The sequence below is a fragment of the Eschrichtius robustus genome, chromosome 11 (assembly GCF_028021215.1).
Source record: "Eschrichtius robustus isolate mEscRob2 chromosome 11, mEscRob2.pri, whole genome shotgun sequence".
NCBI lineage: Eukaryota > Metazoa > Chordata > Mammalia > Artiodactyla > Eschrichtiidae > Eschrichtius > Eschrichtius robustus.
Genome location: NC_090834.1, coordinates 25,533,166 through 25,555,124, shown reverse-complemented (window position 1 = coordinate 25,555,124; position 21,959 = coordinate 25,533,166). Strand labels below are relative to the sequence as shown.

The window sequence follows — 21,959 nt, the reverse complement described above, 5'->3', positions numbered from 1 at the left end:
CTTGCTTCACTTTCATTGGTTGCTGCTGCTGTCACGTCCTTTCACCACACCCACTTTCCCGTCGGCGCCCAGTGAGCTTTGGGGGAAAGTGATTTACAGAGGTCGGGGGCGGGAGTCCGCGAGCAACTAGACTATTTCACCCTACCCTCACCACGGCCCCTGCTCCGCCCCCTGGCCCGAGGCCCCGCCCCTGGCCCTGCCGGGCCCCGCCTCTCCATCCAGAGAGGGCGGGGACCAGGCGGCGGCCGAAGCCGCAGGAATATGCTGGAAGCCGGCAGGCGGGCGCCCGGGAGGTGCTGAAGGGACAGTTCCCGCCGCCTTACTTGCCCCGCAGCGGGTGGGTGGGTGGGTGGGGCGGCCCTAGAGCCAGCTGGGCACGTGAGCGATGGAGACCATCTGGATCTACCAGTTCCGCCTCATCGTGATCGGGGACTCCACAGTGGGCAAGTCGTGCCTCCTGCACCGCTTCACTCAGGGCCGCTTTCCCGGGCTGCGCTCCCCAGCCTGCGACCCCACCGTCGGCGTGGACTTCTTCTCCCGCCTGCTGGAGATCGAGCCGGGCAAAAGGATCAAGCTGCAGCTCTGGGACACGGCGGGACAGGAGCGGTTCAGGTAGGGCCGCCGGCGCCGGGACCCCAGGGACCGCGCCGCCCCCTCCATCCGCCTGGGGCACCTTCCCCAAGCGTCGGCCGCACAGGCCAGTGTCGGGAGAAGCTCTGGCCCTTCCCTCTCGAAAGTGCAAACACTCCATTCTCGCTTCCCCTTTGCCCCTCCTCTTCCAGGGACGACTTCCTCCTCCGCAGTTTCTCACTTCTTTCTTTGGCTCCCATTTCCTGCGCCCCCTTTCCGTCTTTCCTTTCCCGCCTGAACCCAGGTCACCCTCACCAGCCCCCTCTTCCCCAGCTCTCTACCCCTGCTAGTATTTTTATCCCCAACTCTTCGGCTCCCCTGCTGCTTTCTCCCCAAACTCAGTGTCCCTCGCTGTACACACCCTGACCTGGCCACCCTCCTCCAAGCTCCCGTTTTCCTCCCCTGACGGAGCGGCTTCCCATCTACGCGGCCCAGGAGAACTGCATAGAAGCGTTCCCAGATTCGTGATTGATCCATTTAGCTTCACAGCAAGCAGTGTTCCAACCCAGATTACTGCATGAGCTCATTGGGCATCGTTCAGAGGGAGATGATGAATGCGGTAATGGTCTGAACACCTCACAGCACCGAATGTGGTCATCAGAAATACTGGTCCAGGACCCGTGGGAATGTGTCTTGTACAGCAACTAGATGTAACATCAGGGACACAGGCACAGCAGAGGAGTTTTTTGTTGTTTTTAAGGGTTGAGTTGTCTTTAGAAGTTTGTCATCATTGGTGCTTTGGTGAAGAAAAGAGAGATGTACATACTGAGATTTGTTAGGAACTTTTCCTTTATTTTATTTATAATAGGTACTTAACGTTCCAGAGTGATAATAGATCAGAAAATACTTTTCTGCATAGAGAAGGAGGGATCCAAAACTAAACGTAAATTGTATGCATTTCCTAGATATTTAAGATTTAACCAGATATGAAGCACATTTTAAATTTCTAGGATTCAAGGAATTTTTTTAGAGGAAAGTAGGGACCTGATATATTGTAGTGTTTGGGGCTTTTTTAAGGTTGCATTATCAACTGGAACTCATTAAAGCAAGCATTTTGTAGTCTTCAGCAAGTACTTTGTTTGTGAAATAGAGTACTTACTGACCGGATTTCCCAAACATGGCTTCCCCTCACCCCAGCCAGCATCCATTCTGAATGAGATCAGTCTACTTCTGTGAGAATGTTCCAACATTTAAAGTTTTGGCTTCCATTCCCAGCTATGACACTGATTCATAGAGATAAGTGAACTTCTTAGCTTGCTTATACCATAGTTTTCCAATGTGTAAAGTGGAAAGATAGTAAGGCCAGCCCTTTAGAGAAGTGTTAAAGTTTATTGATTTGAATTGTACAATACCTAGAATTCCATGAAGAAAATTTTTTTTCAAGAAGCCTCCTTTAAAATAATTTTTCAAACTCTGATTCCTCATCTGTAAAATGGAGTCATTATGATCTCTAAGATTCATTGCAGTTTTACCATTATAAGGTAGACTGCAAATTCATTCACTTGTTATCTCAATCAGAGATGAACTTTAAGATATTCCATGGTCAGAAAAAAGCATTTACTAAGAGCTCTTGCTCTACCCTCTAAAGTGAAAATAATAAAAACGTGTTCTTTATACCTTAAACTTCTAGCAACTACTGATAATTGCAGCTACAAGAAACATAGGTAGTAAAATCTTCTTGTGTCTAAAATTCTTTCCTTAAAAACTTACTGACAAGAAAGTAAGAGATGATTAATTTGTTAGATTTTAAAGACCTTTTCTGTTAAATACATCATTTTTTTTTATTGCCTTTAAGAAGAATGTAAATTGATTTTATATACACTATTAAAACCAGACAGTAACTCTCACAATAATGCAAAGACATTTAGGGAATGTTTACTGACAATGAGTCATACTTTATTTTGCTTGGCTCTTTACCAAAGATGTATTCCTAAATACATACATATTTCAGTAGCTGCCCCCAAATACTTGCTTCTCTCTCATTTAGCAGAATGTTTCTCCATAAAATTGCATTGAAAACAATTAATGTTAAATCATTCTGTACCTTCCTCTAAGAAAATACAGATACTTATTTTGAGTAAGCACATTTGTTTCATAGAAAGGTAATATATAGTTCATGAATATATAGTTCTGTCATTAGTTATAATTATACCATTAGGAATTTGTGGAAAACATTCTATTTGGAGGTTTATTGGTGATTAGATATAAACTAACAAAAAGAAACCTACTTTAGACAGTTCAGGGTATAGCTTAAAAGCATAAACAAATATGTTACAGAACAACAAAATAGTGAGCTGATGATTATGACCATAAGTAGCCTTAGTTATCTTTTTTTTACCCAGCTTTATTGAGGTATAATTGACAAATAAAGCCTTAGCTTTCGAAGTTCAGATAATACATGCTAGTAGTCAATAACTACTTACAAAAAATAAAAAGGAACAAAATCAAAGTGAAGAAGGTTTAGAAAAATGTTGAATATGTGAGCATCTGTAAATTGTAACTTAACACTCAATTGTTAAGTTTTTATTATTAACACTATGTTTTAGTCAGGATAAATGTTAAATTGCTGTATTAAGGATACTAAAAATTACAGTGCCTTCATTAACAATAGTTTATTTCTCTCTTGTGTAACAGTCTCAAGGTAAGTAGTCCAAGTTGTTGGAGTGGCCTGCTCCAGGCCATCATTCAAGTACCTTCTCTCTTAGTTTTCTGCCATCCCTAGGACATTATCTTCTTCTGTGTGAACAAAGCTGGGTTGCAGGCAAACTCTGTGCCAGTTCCAGGGGAGGGGAAAGTAAAGATCTAAATCAAGTAATGTTTCTTCTAAGCAAGTGAGGCCAATGTGGTGCAGATCACTTCAGCTCTCAATTCAGTGAAGAGAAATTAGTTACAAGGCCACACTTACACGGGGCTACCATGTGCCTAGGAAAAAGGGAAGATGGATTTGGCACTGTGGGCATTGGGGGGAAACTAGAAGTCACCACTTTTATTTTTTAATCATCATAGTGGAAGAAGTTTAGCAGGAAAGGAAACAAGAATATTGCTTAACAGCGTTAATAAGGATAAATAAGTGTAAATAAGGCTAGAAGTATAGAGAGCACCAAATGTAAGAATATAAATTTTGAATTTTTCCCATGAAAAGCACTTAAAGCAATATGAAGATAAAATGAGATAAAGAAAAAGCAACATTAGCTGTAGGGATAGAAAACCTGAAGCTTCAAGCCAGATTTGGCCTTTTTTTCGTGTTGTCTGGCCTTGGGGGTATTACAGTTACAGCCACTGGTTGTAAAGTTCAGAGAATAATGTCCTCCTAGTGTAGTGCTTCTCAAAGCGTGTTCTGCAGAACACTCATACCTTCTGATTCTTTTTAAAGGATGGATTCTGTAATCAAATAAGCTTGGAAATCCCTATATTCCATTTCTCTCTTAGAAATTCATATCAAAGGCTCCAAGAAGTATTGAGCAAAGAAACCTGTTTAACTTTGATTAAACTAGCATTTCCACCATTTATTTGAGGGGCTATTCTTAAAACATGAAAATCTATGATAACTAGTGTTCTTAGTAGTATAATTTGGGGAAAGCTCCCTTGATGAGTTGCTTTAGTCACATTCTTTGAGCAGAACCAACTAAACTTTTGAAGTTTGGAGCAATGGAAAATGTGCAGACATTAGTTAACCAGCTAATGGGCTGGTTACAGCTAAAGGGCTGTAAGCAGTAATTGCTATAAAAGGGACAGCCTCCCCTGCCCCCCTAAAAATCTGAAGGTGACCTGTAACTAATACCACTTAACGTCCTGGGCCTCTCCCTAACTCTCTGCCTGCCTTTTCATCTCTTTTCCTCTAGCTCCTCTTCTACTGTGTATCTTTCTCTTCCTTATGTGTCTTACCCTTCCTTAAACTTCTTCTTTTTATTTTTCCTTTACCCCTGTCATCTATCAGTCCCTACTCACAGTTTCCTCCCACCTTCTGTCTTTTCCTCTCCTTCCTTTTTATTTTAATGTGTCTTTTATGCGCTCATTTCTTTTTTTTCTTTTTTTTTTAAGATGATTTCCTTAGAGAGTTTTGACTTTTTTTTAAAGTTAATTAATTAATTAATTATTATTATTTTTTTAATATTTATTTTTGGCTGTGTTGGGTCTTCATTTCTGTGCGAGGGCTTTCTCCAGTTGCGGCAAGTGGGGGCCGCTCTTCATCGCGGTGTGCGGGCCTCTCAATATCGCAGCCTCTCCTGTTGCCGAGCACAGGCTCCAGACGCACAGGCTCAGTAGTTGTGGCTCACGGGCCCAGTTGCTCCACGGCATGTGGGATCCTCCCAGACCAGGGTTCGAACCCGTGTCCCCTGCATTGGCAGGCAGATTCTCAACCACTGCGCCACCAGGGAAGCCCTCTCATTTCTTTTTAACTTATTCTCCTTATTTACCCTCTGCCTCCCTTTTGTCTCTGTTTTCTTCTCTCCCCCTTCAAAACATTCATATGAAGTAAATGTTTAAAAGTGGTTTAATTTATGTTCTCCGTTCATAATTTTAGAAGTAAGCAACATGAACATTTTATATTTCTCCTTAAGGTATCTTATAAGATTCCGAAACTGAATAGGTTTTGTTTTTTGTTTTTTTTTGAAGGACCCTTATTTGATCCCCACTCTCCTTACTGTGGTTCATGATCTTCAATAGAAAATGATTTTCTGATAGTGGATTGGTGGGTTCATAATTGCATAGGTAACAGAGCAGAGATTGTCCACAATTAAGTCCCAAAATCATTGCAGTCTACTGTAGTTCCAAGTTATTAGAAACAATAGAAAGCTAGACTATATTTGTATTGAGTAATCTGATAATATACTGTCTTGGTTAAAATTATTTGTGTTGTAAGTAACAGAAATATAACCAAATTAGTTTGGATATAAGGGATAAATTATAAATGATGCAGATCTCATGAGAGACAAAAATCTCACTGAACATACAAGTGTCTGAAAATATGGAAGCTCTAATAACAAGAGTCTGTGGATTTTCTCTCTAGTCTATTTCCATTATCCAATGCTGTCAGCTCCCAACTGTCTCAGTCTCTGAGCCTCTTATTCAAATTCTTGAAAGAAAAAATCTCATTGACTATTTGATTGGCCAGTGAATCAGCTCCCCCAGGGTCCAGTTATTAAGATAATATATACATAAAATACAAAGGGATTATAATACAAATATCCCAGGTATGCATTATGGGTCATCCAATGCAAATGAATCCGTAAGGGTCTACTTTTTGGGAAAGAGAAATTCACAGAAGGAAGTGAGCAGTCACCCCAAAAAGTATCTACTTTATGGAGTTTCAGAGTAAAACTATATGTAAGAAGGAGCCAGCATCATTTCTAACAAGTGTAGCAGAATGTGGAAAGATGACCTGTGTAGCCAAATGTATTTTTATATGATAAAAGTTATTTTCACTGTCCACTCAGAGCATTCAGACTATTTTGAGTGACTGTATAGTCAGTACAGCTAAGAAGCTAGCCAGTAATTTCAAAAACCTGTGATTATTTTTCTTAATTTCTTTTTTCTTCAATGAATCAATTGATTTCGCATGTGTAGCCACAGCCTCAATGACATATTGCTATATGAAGGTGATTATACATTCTGACTATTTAGTAACTAAATATTGTAAATATAGTAGACTAAATATTGTTCTCCAATGTTTGAAGGCCCTAGGCCAGCAGCAGGCAAAATTACAAAGTAGGTAAAACTCATTCTTGGGGACTTTGGGGCTTTCCTACTTTTCTTTCCTTCTGTTTTTGGATAGTAGGACCTTGACCTATCCTTCACTTCTATTTTCCCTCACATCTCAGTTGAAAAGCCGTCCCGTACTATTCCATCTTACTTCAGAGAGAGAAGTAGCTAGATGACCAAGACTCACAAAATTATTAAAACTTAATAAGGGTTCTGACAGGAGTATTTCTATTCTAAAAGAGGATGACCACCTAGGAGGTAACACCTCATCTTGAAGTAACATTTCCCTGTTGGCAGAGTTATGGATCTATGGCTGATGGGTGTTGGAGTTTCCTCTCATCATGCTGCATTGATGACCACCTATTCTGACACATTGGCTCCACATTTAGCTTTCAAAGAAAGGGCTAGAAAAAAAAGTAGAGATAATGTTGCTAGTACATGAATCACTCAGTAAAGTTTTCACATGAAGAAAAGTGCTTTGCTCAGTCTGAGAGAAAGAGAGAAGAAATTTCTAGCCATTGTCAGTCAGTTTGGTTAGCATAAAGATTTCTTAACAACTTAGCCTCCATAGCCATGTTAAAGTTTAAAGAGCAACTTCTTGCAATGATCTGAGAATATTTATCTTAGTGTTTTAAGAGCCAGTTATTCTTATCCTAGCTGAGTTAGAAGGGAATCTGCATTCTTTCAGTCTGCTCTATCAAGCAGTGAAAAAGAAAGGTGAGCCATTCACCTGAGGTATACAGACACACACACACACACACCCCCCAGAGAACATCAGATTTTACTTTATTAAGATATTTTCATTCTTTCTAAAGTGAAATACCTACAAAGCCTTTACTTTATGATACTAATAAATCTGCCTCCAAATGTCAGTAACTTTTAATCAATTCTGACAATATATAATTCAGGGAAGTTCATTTAAAAATTATTACCCCACACAATCTACCTAGCTTATCAAGAAACAAATATTATTAAAACCCATTGTTTTCTGAAAAGAATCACTTTGTGTAATGAAGTACTGTTCTGACCTGTAGAACAGAGGTCCAATATGTTTTAAATTTAAAAGTATATTTTTAGTTTAAGCTGTGAAAGAGTTTCAAAATACAGATAGTAGTTCTGTATACAAGCATGACTGAGTAAATGTCGATGGCTAGCTGGCATATTATTTTATTTTGGTTTAAAATCTTAGTGTTCTTTTAAACATTCTTAAAATGTACTGAAGTTTTTTTCTATTTCTTTCCTATGGTGATAATTCATTTTTCATTTAGGAACAATACGCTAAATAAAATTATTTTATTACTGGCAGTAAGTCCTTAAGACCATCCACTGATATCAATAGCTAGGATATAAAGAAACCATCAAAAATATCTCAATGCCAAAAAAATGTTGAGGTAAGGGGACAGAGACTTCTCTCTTAGGTTTATTTCTACTTCACTGGTACAGTGAGTGCATCAGAGTCACCTGAGAAAGGTCTTTATCAAGCCATGCCCCAAAATTCATCAGTGACTTTTCTTGGCAAAATGTTATCCTTCTCTATGCCTATTCTTTCCTCTGCTTTTTGTATAATTGGTCAAAATCTCTGCTTAAATTATCTTCCTGTACTAGGAATGTTAAAAGTGGTTTTTCTTCTGATTCTTTAGCCTTTCCAAATGTATTTCCATCTCGTAGGACTTAGTGTGATATGGCTTCAAATGGATAAGGCTGAAGGACAGCCTTAATCACAGACTCCTGCCTCAGAAATACAAAAGAATAGTGTGTGGCCTAAACTGAACCCTCTTCTCTAAGAAGAGATCAAGAGAGAATACTGCAAATGGGAGTTAAATAGATACTAAGAACTTCCTGGCTATAAGAGAAGGCATTATGAAGAAAGATTATAGATTCTCAAATTCTAGGCATTGCCTATCATTTTTCTTCAGAGTAGCATTTTTCAAAGTAATAGGTGTAATTTGAGTAAAAGTTTCCTTGATCAAATAGTTTTGGAAGTGCTGGGTTGTTGCCAGATTTCTCAGAGCTTTTAATATACTAATATCCTAATATACTTTGTAAACGCCCAAGACAGATATGGTGTTTCCCAACCCAGAGTCCTTTTACATAGAGTGTTTTAGGAACCAATAGATGGAAAGATTAGAGCACTTTAGGAGCCAATACTTCAAAGAAAAATTGTAGGCAATTCCTTAAATTTTAGGAGTATATTTGAGAACCTCTCATGGTTTCTTCTCTCATATGATTCTCTGTCTCTTTTGCTAGTGCTTCTGAATGACTCCATCAGGTCTCCCTTTTAAAACACTTGGTTACTATATTTTAGGGCAAGATCTAATCAGATCAATAGACTCTAGAGAATTCCTTGGTTTTTGTCCCCTCATTCAAAATGAAAAGGTTTCTCCTCTTGCCTGACTTCTAGGCACTTGTCATAGTTTTATACAGATCATGCAATATCATTAGTACTTGTTTTAAGGGCTACAGAAAGGCTATGGGATTAGGAAATCAAAAGTTAATGAATCAAATATGAGGTGAAATTTAAGACATATATGATAGGACAGATGGACAGACTCTAAAAAGAGAATTAAAAGTGGAGGAGAAGGTATAACTAATTGTATAGGAGAGGACTATTGGAGGTGAGGAAAATTAGTGAGAGATGAATTGAAAACAGATTCCAAGAAAGCGAGAGGGGAGAAGACACATGAAAGAAGCTACAGAAGTCAACATTCTGGCCATTTTGGTACAACCATAGGACTGGAAAGAAACAGATGGATGGATCTGGTACAACAGTCCCTTTTTAAAAAAAAATATTTATTTATTTATTTATTTACTTTGGCTGCACTGGGTCTTAGTTGTGGCACACAGGATCTTCATTGCGGCATGTGGGCTTCTTAGTTTCGGCATGCGGACTCCTAGTTGCGGCATGTGGACTTCTTAGTTGCAGTGTGCAGGCTTCTTAGTTGTGGCATGCGGACTTCTTAGTTGCGGCATGCAGACTTCTTAGTTGCAGCATGTGGATCTTAATTGTCACATGCAGACTTCTTAGTTGCATCATGCAAACTCTTAGTTGTGGCATGCATGCAGGATCTAGTTCCCCGAACAGAGATTGAACCCCAGCCCCCTGCATTGGGGGCATGGAGTCTTTTTTTTTTAATAAATTTATTTATTTGTTTTATATTTTATATTTGGCTGTGCTGGGTCTTCATTGCTGCATGTGAGCTTTCTCTAGTTGCGGTGAGCGGGGGCTATTCTTTGTTGTGGTGTGCGGGCTTCTTATTGCGGTGGCTTCTCTTGTTGCAGAGCACAGGCTCTAGGCACGAGGGCTTCAGTAGTTGTGGCATGCAGGCTCAGTAGTTGCGGCTCATGCGCTCTAGAGTGCAGGCTCTATAGTTGTGGCGCACAGGCTTAGTTACTCCGCGGCATGTGGAATCTTCCCGGACCAGGGATTGAACTCGTATCCCCTGCACTGGCAGGCAGATTCTTAACCACTGTGCCGCCAGGGAAGTCCCAACAGTCTCATTTATAAAATGATAGAATTAATGTCCAGAGAGTCTTTGACTTGCCCCAGGCCTTATCATTTGTTAGTGGTTTGCATAAGAGCCTAATTCTCTTAACTCCTCTGTTCAGTTCTCTTTCTGCTGCATCAGGCCTCCTGGCATGGTTGAAAAGAGTTTTATTGGCACATTGTGTAGTTTCTATCCTGAAAAATATTCTGTTTGCATACAACCCCATCCCCACTCCCATCTCTGTAGATCCAAGTTAATTACTGTGTCTGCTCAAACCATTATTTTTTGGCTATATTCAGAAACAAAAGGAGAAATAGCTTTACACAATAGAAGCGGTACTGATAACAGACAGCAAACACTTGTGGCTGCAATGACAATCAATTCTCCCCTCCATGCAGTACTCAGTGACTGCACTACTACACTTAGTAACAGGAATGAACCCAGCCCACTGCAGTGGAGGAATTTATAAGAAGTCTTTTGCCTTGTTAGACAAGGAGAGATGTTGGGTATTAGGCAAAGCTACAAGCAAATACTGCCTATGTTGTCGTAAAGTTTCAAAAGTACTGTGAAGTAGTTTTCCATTTTTTTCTAGAGAAACTGAAATCAATCAGGATTATGATTTATGTGTGGAAATCTATGCATTTATTTAGATTAACTGTATACCAGGCTAGATGCAAAAATATATATAAAAATAAATAAGATATAGTCTCACATTGAAGGTCCATGCTGTCTCTATACTGAGTAGAGTACAGACTATATTGCTGTAACAGAGACTGACCAAATATATAACCTTAAATAATACAGAACTTTGTTTCTCTCTCCCATATGTTAATAGTCCAGAGTGAGCAGTTCTGGACTATCCAGGTGGCTGTGCCTCAACATCAGTTTCCAGGGTTTTCCAGTTATTGCCATTTCCTAACAAGCAAGAAGGAGAAAGAGGAAGCCTAGGGCAAATGGCATCTTCAAGCAGATGAACCTCAGACGGCACACATAACTTATCATGTCCCATCGATCCAAACTTAGTGATACGCCAAAACTAACTGTAAGAAAGCTGGGGAATATAGTTTCTATATGAGTTGCTATGTACAAGCTAAAACTCATGGAGTTCTATTACTAAAGGAAGACAGGGAGAATAGACGCTGGGGGACAATTAGAGATCTTTCTCACAGACTCACAGCAAAGAAAGATAATAAATAATTGGAATAAACGCTAGTAAGTACTAAAATAAGTTCTGGTGGCAGAACAAAGGGAGGAATTGTCATCTGTGTGTAGGGTTAGGGCTAGTTTCAGAGGATGTATCCAAAAGAACGTGGTCCTTGATGCTGGGACATGAAGGATATGTCAGTAGTAAGAGAAATAACAATAGGAAACAATAACAATTAAAAAAGAAGTGGCTTCCAGTAATGATAGCAGATTGAACACCTATGACTATTTTAGCTTTTTTTCCTGAAACCTCACTAAAGTGACAATAGTTTTGTTTTTTAACCATAAATCCTAGCAAGGAGAATAGGTAAGGAGACAATAGCAAAAAAATTTTGGAAGTAAGAAAGCAGATGGAGGAATGGTAAATGAATTAGCAGATTAAAGAAAATTGGCTTCTAAGCTAGGAGTGGAAAAAGCTAAAGACCAAAACAGTATATATCATTGAATCCCCTAAAGATTCAGGAAATGGTGACACCCGATACTTCTGAAGTGGGAATGAAGATACCATTGATTGTCAGTCTGTTTAAGAAAGACTGGATCCTCACATCCCCTCCACCATTCCACACACCAGGTGACTTCCTCTCCCCCCACATTAGCAAAAAACTAGAAATTTATTCTTTGAAAAGAGTTAAACATAGAGTCTCTTACTGGAAGCATCAGGCATAATTGAGGTTGGGGTCCCTTATTAAAAGTAAGGGCTTTAAGTGAATGCATGCATGTTTTATGCTAAGACTGTCTAGCCCTCTTCCCCATCTTAGCTCCCAGAATGCTAGTAATCAGACCTTCACCCTTCAAACAGGACATTGGTGAAATCATTTCTGATGCATCTGACCAGGCCAAGAAGAAAGACTTAAGAGACCAACATTAGAGTTTCCTCAACTTAATGATCCAGCCTGATCATCTTATGAGTGAGGCTTTTAGTCTCAATGAAAGATTACAAGAAATACTAGGAAATCTGTAACATGAAACCTAGAGACCAAAATAAACAGAAACCAAAAGGAACCAGAAAAACAAAGTTAATAAGGGAGAAGGGAATGTTTAAAAAAACAACCCCCCCAAAAAAACCCTGTCCGTAATCTTCTCAGAGGGATAGTGGGAAAGTATTTAAATCATAAAAGAAGAACAAGATACTATTTTTTCAAAAGAATATTCTGAGAACAAAAGAGCTTTTGGAAACACAATAGAAAAAAATAAAATATAAAGTTGGGGAAATCTCTCAAAAAGTAGGACAAAAAGACAAAGACTTAGAAAATAGGAAAAAAATATATATTTTTAAATTAGAGGACTAGTCCAAAAGGTTCAATAAAAAAGTAACAGGCATTCCAGAAAAATGGAACAGAAAAAACAGAGGGGAGAAATCATCAGTGAAGCAATTCAAAAAAAATTTCCTAGATGTAGGGAGGGACCTGAGTTTTCAGATTGGAAGGGTCCAGCACAATAGATGAAAGTAGACACATTCTAAGGGACATCATCGTGGAATTCTAAACACTGGGGCCACAGAGAAGTTCCTACAAACTTCTGGGGTGGGGCGGGGGAGGGACATGGATAATAGGTCACATAAAAAAGATCAGAAATCAGATTGACTTCAGACTTCCTGAAAACAACAGTTGAAGCTAGAAGGCAATGGAGAGACTTCAAAATTCTGAAAGAATTTCGTATCTGACCAAACTGTCATTCAACTGTGAAAGCAGAATAAACACATGCAAGACTTCAAAATATTACCTCATGCATCTTTTTTTTTCCCTCATGAATCTTTTTTAGGAAGCTACTTGAGGATGTGCTCTATACACACACACACAGACACAGACAAACACATACGTGCATAAAAGAATAAACCAAGAATGAAGACATGGGCTATGAGGAACAGGAGATTTACCCCTGAAGAAAAGCAAAGGAAATGCCCAAGAAAATGATGAAGGGAGATCATAGGATGCTATCTCTGCCACAGATACCAAGGACAACCAGGCCCGATTGGAGCAGGGCAGAAGATTGTAAGAGAGACCTCCTCAGGAAGATGAAATTGACAGAAAAGCTAACAGGAATGAACTTTTTAAAAAATGGCAACTGGCAGAGTTTGGGGTTAGGTTATTGAGGACTACTTGGAAAATTTAGCAAAAAGAAAAAGAAAGGAAGAAAAAGATGTGGTAGAGAGTGCTCACTCATATCTGATGCTTCTTTTCTTCTGGACACACGGAGGAATATATTTCCCTTCCCTCTTGCACTTAGAATCATTTGACTAATTCCAACCAGTGGATTTGAGCAGAACTCACACGTGGTAGTTTTAAAATACAGCCCAGATATTTTAACGTTCTTCCTATCAAGAGGTGGGTTGTTTCTTACTATAGCATAGCCTGGTCTATCTTGATTAATATGCAAGATAATTATTAAATCTAAGGAAAAGAAATCAGTTTATTCCAGGGCACAGCATTGAAAAGTATACATGGTCAGAATAACACAAATGCCAAGAAATGATCTTCCTAAAATTATGATATAACAGTACAGTTTTGGCAAGTTTGGGGAATGGGAAAAATAAGAATGTGTGGTAAGTGCACAGGTAACTTTGATGAAAACACAAACTTAGAAAAAGAATGAAAAAGAAGAACAGTCTATTCAAATGACTTGAAAATAAAAGCTGCATAATTTCAGACATAGAATGAAATGAGAAAAGGATAAATACCAGTATAAATTATAAATGTGGAGAGATATACAAATCACATGAAATGAAGCAATATTGAGAAAGTTGTATGGAAACAAGTCACAAAAATGGTAGGAGGATTATAACCCAAGAAAAAATGTTCTTTAATTATGTTAAATCACATAATGCATTATGTTGTATGGAAAATAAAATAATCAGAGAAGCTGGTCATCATCTCATTTTTGTTCTGCAAAAGGGTGCCAGAAAGTATCATAATGAGTGCTAAAATCTTTTATACACTTTCTGGTACCATACCAAATAGAAAATAAGCATCCTTCATTATCACCTTACAGACAAATAGTGAAGCTAGAAACATTTCTCATTAATTTCTAAATTATTTAGATTTTCACATTAACTTGTTCTGCCTTCCAGAATCCACTACAAAATACAATTTGAATTACTACCAATTTAAATACAGTAGTTCTTTAGAAAAAGTGGATGATTTCATCTTTATGTTGATAATGTGCACTGTTATTCAGCCCACTTCTCTCTTTGTTATTTAGCCCATTTCATGAATACCTACTATAAACATCAAAAGGAGATAAGCTTTTTTGTATTTCCCTCTGTTATTCTCCCATTTGCTTAGCATTTGCATGCTGCCTGGACACAGTCTTACAGAGTCTGAACTTATTAATTCAGTTGTTTATTTATTTACAACTCTCAGTAGGCCTCATGCATGCCCTATTCTGTTTTAGACACTAGGGATACAGTGTTCCAAAAAAAGTGACAAAAATTCTTTCTCTCATGGAACTTATCTTCTAATGGGGGGAGATGGGCTATAACCAAATAAGTTGGAAAAATTATATAGGACGTTAGAATGTGTTAATTACTATAGAGGAAAATAGAGGATAAAAGGTGAATAGAGCATGCTGTGGGTGATAAGAAGGCCTCACTATCATAAAATGATGATCTGTGGTAAAAGAAAAATAAAAGATGGTCACAGGGGAATTGATTCACATATTCAAAGACAGAATATGGCCATTAGGGCTTGTCAGTATTACATATAGCCTCCACAACCACAGACTTGATTTTTGATGGAAAGACCCTGGAATTATACATAGAAAGATAATTTTAATGTTTGTATGTATGAAAAAAGATATTCTAAGTTACAAGCCCCAAGTTTCAGAAGGCAAAGGCAGGGACTGTTAGAGTCAGTAATAATACAAGGAGCAGGGAGACTTGTGTTTTAGTCTCTTGAAAGCAGTTCTAAGGGCCCGGATTACAAGGCGAGTGAAGCAGGTAAATAAAGCATCAACACAGTGACTACTCCCAGAAGGGCAGTAGGAATGTAATGTCATGGTGAAAAAAGGCACTCACAAGGCTAATGCATTCATAGGCTGCTTGCTGCCAACAAACAGCCTTTGTCATCAAAGTACTTCCATCTTCTAAATACCTATTTGGCAATTGGCAAAGCCACAAGAAGGGCATTTCCAGTGGACCATCTGGCTCATTTTACCCAAGTAAGTCAGCAAGTGCTCTATGTTTTGTTGCTTTTTTAAGAGACCAGTGCACATCCTATAAAGTTCATAACAATAACATCTAAGATCTCATTCACAGTTTTTGGTTGCATTGCCCATATATTAAGTAATTCTTTATAAATGTAAGCCAATTCCAGTGCTCTCAATTTCACTTGTCTATATATTATTTCAGGAAAAAAATAGAAAAATTAAACAGTTTAAAATGTTTACATAAACAAGACAACCATTTTTTTTTCTATTCTAAAGCGAATATACATGTAAGAATAAACTTTGAGATGAATGGATAAAGAAAATGTGTTCTATAAGTACAGTTGAAAATTATTCAGCCATAAAAAAAAGAAGGAAATCCTGTCATATGCTACAACATGGATGAATCTTGGGGATGTTATGCTAAGTGAAATTGAGACAGGAGGGAAGTGGGTACTCACTTTAAAGGTCACAACCTTTAAAAGAATGACATTGACTATACAACATAAACTGGCTAGAACCAACTAGGCCCAAGATGGCAGAAGATTTGACTTCCAATAGACCTTGAGCCTCATTATATGCTCACTGTAACACCTTAGCATGTTAAACAACACACCCACAGGTGCCATGACAGTTCTGAGGCTGACCATAAAAGGCCAAAAAGTGGGCCTTTTGGCCCAATTCCTGGAAATCCCTGCCGCTTCCCCAAAAGAGTTGGAATAATCCTCCCACTCATTAGGCTATGCAGGTACCCAACCCATAAAAACTAACCACTCCATATTTCAGGGCCTTGTGCCTTTTGAGATGGCCCACACTCTGCCTATATAGTGTGTATCTCCCAGAATAAACTTGCTTTCACTTTACTATGGCTCACTCTTGAATTCTTTCCTGTACAAAGCCAAGGACCCTTACTTGGCGGCCTGTCCCAGGGACTCACCTGAGACCTGGGACAGGACTGTCCTCTCGCTCCCCATTTTCCTGCAACAAAATAAGCCAGTCACAGAGGGACAAATACTGCATGATTTCACTTATATGAGGTAACTACAGTAGTCAGACTCAAAGAAGCAGAAAGTAGAATGGTGGTTGCTTGGGGCTGGGGGGAGGGTAGGAAATGAGTTACTGATCAATGGGACTGGTAGTATCAGTCATGCAGAATGAAAAAGTTCTAGAGATCTGTGGTACAACATTGTGCTTATAGTTAATAATACTGTATACTTAAAAATTGTTCAGAGGGTAAATCTCATCTGTTTTTTACCACAATTTTTTTAAATGAAGGAATTTTGGCTTCATAAAGCTATGTTGAAATTTATAAAATGTTTGTGACTTTGTTTTGTATCATTATTTTCCTACAAAATATCTGTAGCTTCTATCAATCAGGTCTTTGGATGCCAGCAACAAAACCAACTTGAGGACATTAATCAAAAACGAAAGTTACTGGAAGCATGTCTGCGTCCCAGAGACTTGACAGGCTTGAAATGAACCAAAAGATCCCAGAAGTTCTGGGCAGCAAGGACCGCAGGAGGCCAGTGTGGTCCCCACTGATACTGTTGCCCCTTTTTTGCCTGTTCACCCACTGCCATAAGAAGCCCCAAATGGACAATTGGCAGTCTCAGCTACTAATTCAATAGAAGCATCACGAGGTTCTCTAGTGAAAGCATTTCTCCCTTGGATACTAAAACCTTTATATCAGCAGAGTTCAGAGTCACAGGAATTAGAAGCAACAAAAAATTTTAGTGACTCATTAAGTGTAATTGCAAGAGGTACCATCACCCCACTTTTATCCTTTGTTTCCCATACCACAGCATCTATTCATGGGGAAAAAAACACCACCTACTGTATTACTCACTAGATTAGAACGTATACATCCTGAAGAGTCATGCTAAAATCTTACAGGGTGTCAACTCCTGGACATGAGCATAACTAAATCTTTTTTTTTAATTGAAGTATAATTGATTTACAATGTTGTGTTAGTTTCAGGAGTACAGCAAGGTGATTCAGTTTTATATATATGTATATATATGTATATGTATATATTCTTTTTCAGATTCTTTTCCATTAGAGGTTATTGTAATACATATTGAATATAGTTCCCTGTGCTATACAGTAGATCCTTGTTGTTTATATATTATATATATATGGGTGTATCTGTTAACATAACAATCTTAATAACCCATTCCACAGTTTTATAGGTGTATGCCTCTAGGTGATAGTGACATAAGATCAATGAAGCCTATGGCATCAGCCCATTTCTTCCTCTGTTAACTGAAACCTTTGGTCTATAGCAAAGTGTGGGATACCATGACTTTGTATAAGGTATTCCATAAGTTCATGGATGGTGGTGCTAGCATGGCTTGAGTCCACGTTAAATGTGTATTACAGTGAGGACATATCAGTGTCTCCTCTGTGATGGTTTTCCCAGAGTAAGGTACCATATCCAAGGTGTCAGTAACTGCTGGAAAATTGGGTATTAAGCAGTGACAGTTGAGGCAAGAGAAAGTCTCTGCTCAGCCCAGTCCCAGCCTCCTACCATGATTACTGTGAGTCCAAACTGGGATAAAAATACTGACTGATGACTATAGAACAGAACATTTTGTTTCACCAATTATTAGGAACTCTTTCAAAGAGGGGACTTTTGGTGAGTATTCACATAGGATACAGTATTTGCATACTCAAGACCCACCCACACATGCCAAACCTCCTTATTATCAGTCTTCTGATTTTGTTTTCTCCAACATGCCAAACCCTTGGCCTGTGCTCATGAATTGGTGTAGATCCTTAACCTTCATCTCCCCATCTCTTCCTCTGGAAAAAGTACCACTAAAAGTTCCACAAATGGAAGGATTTCTCTTTTCCACTATTGAGTGGAGCTGACTGATGCCAGCATATTATCTAGAGCCATCTGTAAGGCAGACTTGAATTTTTTTCCCCCTTTAACTATAGGGAAATCCACATAAGTCCATAGGTTGAGAGGGTGCTGCAGAAGTAGACATGCTGGGTGTGTGAGCCTTGTTACTCTGGGTCCCCTCAGGTCCCACCCCTATTCCTGCCTATATATATGACTTCTGCTTGAGGACAAAGTTCCCGCCTGGTGAATCAGAGAACCTAGCTCTTGATGAGCACTCAGATTGCACAGTCACCTGATGTTCAGGTGTCTAGTCTCAATGCCAGGTTTTAAGCCAAGAACCATTTCTCAAAAGTGTAATAGCTCATGACAAAGAGGACATGTCTGTGTTCTAAAATGTCACACCTGTAATTGTCCAGTGTAACTTTTCCCAGGCTTTCTTTAAATCATTTATTCATTCAGTGAGACTTTCAAAGCCCAGAAGGAAATAGATATAAAAGAACATGCAAAAGATGTTGTTGCTTATAAAGAATTGTTACTCATCATTCTTTACAACTCTTGGATTCTTTACAGGGAGGCCTATCTACCTTGTTCTTTTAGGGTCTGTTCCCTGCCTCCTTAAAATACCTTCAAGACCTTCTGAAGAACTAAGTGTCTCGACCCAAGAGAGGAAGTTCCAGAGAAAGATAGATGTTCCCTCATCATCTCTGTAAGACCTGCCTTTCAAGTTCCATTTTTCAGTCTTGAAGGCCTGTCTCTTCCCCTAAATAACTGACAGCAGGGATGCCCAGTTGTTTTAGGGGAATCCCTGCCTTTTAGGACAACTAATTATGAATCTGAAGGCTAACCATATCAGAATTCTAAATCTAATATCCAGACACAAACTGGAGATCAAGTTATTATATAGAAAAAGGCAGATATCCTATTAGGACCTTTTATTCCAACTAATTATTAATAAGGGCTGTTTTATAGAATATATTACATATACTGTGCTATAATTTTATTCTATAGAATGATTTGGCAACTGTGTTCCAAATATGTTTTCAAAATTAAATACAAAGTGCTAGAAAATATGGTATTTCCTACATGCCTCTGCCTAATAGACAAACATTTCAATGTTGAATTTTTAACCACAAAAGCATGTTGTTTTAAATTATACTAATGGTAAATTAATTGCAGGGAGTGGGTGGTAATGCAGACTTGGTGCTGAGTAAATGAAAGCTTTCAGTCTAATAACAGCCTTAATTAGGTTTCTCTTAAGACACTGCACATCTGTCTAATTCACACATATATAGATGAGTAGCAAAACAATAACAAATTAATTATCCCTCAAAATTAAAAAAACAGCAACAACTTAAATGAACTGCATTATTTGTAGCCTGCCAGTGATAGTGGGAGATTTTTTCTTACTGTCAACAACTGTACGGTACAGTAGTCCTTGAGAGAGGTTTTTTTTTAAGTAGTCGCTTGAGAACCTCTCTACCATGAATTCTGAGGAGAAGGGGAAGCAGGAGATATGGAAAGGGGAGGTAAACTTTCTTCAAGTGGTACTTGTGGTATCAGGTCACTGAACTGAGCTGTGATTTCAGCAATAAGGATAAAGAAGGTATGTAAAAGTTGGAGAGTACCAAATAACACACTGGCCCTCCACAAAGATCTTTGATGCCTCAGGCAAGTAACAGATGAACTTGCTTAAGGATGATCTCAATGCTTAAGATCACTGACAACTTGGGATAATTCCCTGGCGGTCCACTGGTTAGGACTCTGCGATTCCACTGCAGGGGGCCCCGGGTTTGATCCCTGGTCAGGGAACTAAGACCCTGCAAGCCATGCGGCGGGACCAAAAAAAACAAGATCACTGACAACTTGGAAACTGAGACACATGTGATTTCTGGCTAATACAACATTTAACACTTTCCCTCTCTGATAAGATTAATTAATCCAATATAGCAAATATTAAATTACATCCATCACTTGCCAGGCAGTTGTTAGATACATAGACAGAATATGTTTAACCCTCAAGGAGTTTGAATTGAGTAGGAGACATACCAACAAACCCAGTCAGCACATTATGAAAATTGATATAATCATAATGGCGGTATGCCAAAGGTTCAATGGAATTATAAGAGAGAGAAGTGCCTAAGAGAGGTAGAGGGGGAGAAGACAGTGACAGGGAAGGCTTCTTATATGACAGGATTTTTGAACTGACTCAAAGAAGAAATAGGAGTTTGCTGGGGGAAAAAAAAGGGTAGAAGACATTCTAGGTAGAGAAAACAACATATGTAAAGGCAAAAATATAAAACAGTATAGCCTTGGCCCCTTGCCTCATGATTCAGTCAGGAAACAAATGGCACACTTGAAAGGTTAACTGAAAAGAGTTTAATGAAGTGACTTTCCAGAAATGCGGGCAAGGTCAAGGGCACCAACAAAGGATGGTGATGCATTCAGTAATAGCAACAGTGGGAAGCCATTAACGACCTGGCCAGAAGGGGTAAGGAAAGGAAATGAGATTGCCAGAACCTGGTGAAAGCCATAACCATGGGAGAGGGGCTACCCAACAGGAACCTCGATCAGAAGAGACTAGATCTGTAGAGGCAAACAATCATAAGTATGCACATCTCAGATTCATATCCCACGTCTGAACAATTTCCTGTTTCTTGAATAGGTATAGCCCAGGACTAAATCTGTAACTGACATTATAACAAGTTTGCCTTTGTTTCTTCTTCCTTAACCGACAGAAAGAAAAGCCTGTTGATTTAAATGATAGGGAGAGATTCTTAAGATCTGGTCTGCTGTGCAACCTCTGCCCCACACCAAATCTTTTTGTGTGCCTACTTTTAAGCACAGTAATGTGATAAGTATTCTATCAGATATTTAAAAATAAAAACAAGTAATCCTGAGTGTGAGATGACATGTAAGTGCTTATTTGTCTATTTTAAAATATCTAATGTCAGTGGATGAAACTGGCTTGCATATTAGTTTCATAGAACTTTTTTGTTCACTTTGACACTTCATATTTGACTTATAAACTCTAGTTAAATCACATTAATTACAACCTTTTTTTCTATTTATTTTTCAGATCAATAACTCGATCTTATTACCGCAACTCGGTTGGTGGATTTTTAGTATTTGACATTACTAACCGACGGTCTTTTGAACATGTGAAAGATTGGCTAGAAGAAGCAAAAATGCATGTACAACCATTTCAGATTGTATTTCTGCTAGTGGGACATAAATGTGATTTAGCTTCACAACGTCAAGTTACAAGGGAAGAAGCTGAAAGACTGTCAGCAGACTGTGGTATGAAGTATATAGAAACCTCAGCAAAAGATGCTACAAATATTGAGGAATCCTTCACTATCTTGACAAGAGACATATATGAGCTTATTAAAAGGGGAGAAATTTGTATTCAGGATGGCTGGGAAGGGGTTAAAAGTGGTTTCGTTCCTAATACTGTGCATTCTTCTGAGGAAGCAGTAAAACCCAGGAAAGAGTGCTTCTGCTGACTTCATACATGCCAAAGAACTAAGAACAGATTGGGTGTCCTTTCAGGATAAATACCAACATTAACAACAGAATGATGTGATGAAAGCATTTAAAAAAGTTATAAACCCATGCTAACACAATTTTGTAAGGTATTTCATTCAGAGCAATATGCTTACTTGTTAAACTACCAGATTGGTATTTTGCTAAATTATCAAGCAAAGCAGATGACTTTTTCTGGAAACTGGAGTATCTACATAATTGCCTCCATTCTCACTTTGTTAGCATATAACTGACCATAATATCCAAATATGTCAATATTACTCATTTTTCTTGACAGTTTGAAATGGATGTTTTGTGCATATATAATCTGATTGAAAAGATTTTACCAGGAATTACATTCTCTAGTGTTAATTAATTAATATTAAATAGTAAAGTGGATTTAAAAGTGCACTGTTTACTTACAAAGTAAA

At 38.5% G+C, this 21,959-nt stretch overlaps 1 protein-coding gene across 1 annotated transcript; it reads left to right on the top strand.

The window, feature by feature from the left end:
• Positions 1-379: 379 nt before the first annotated feature.
• RAB39A (RAB39A, member RAS oncogene family) lies at positions 380-21,618 on the top strand. Its single transcript, XM_068556260.1, has 2 exons — positions 380-612; positions 21,083-21,618. The coding sequence occupies exons 1-2, from the start codon at positions 386-388 to the stop codon at positions 21,507-21,509; spliced, it is 654 nt and encodes a 217-aa protein (XP_068412361.1). The 5' UTR covers positions 380-385; the 3' UTR covers positions 21,510-21,618.
• Positions 21,619-21,959: the final 341 nt, after the last annotated feature.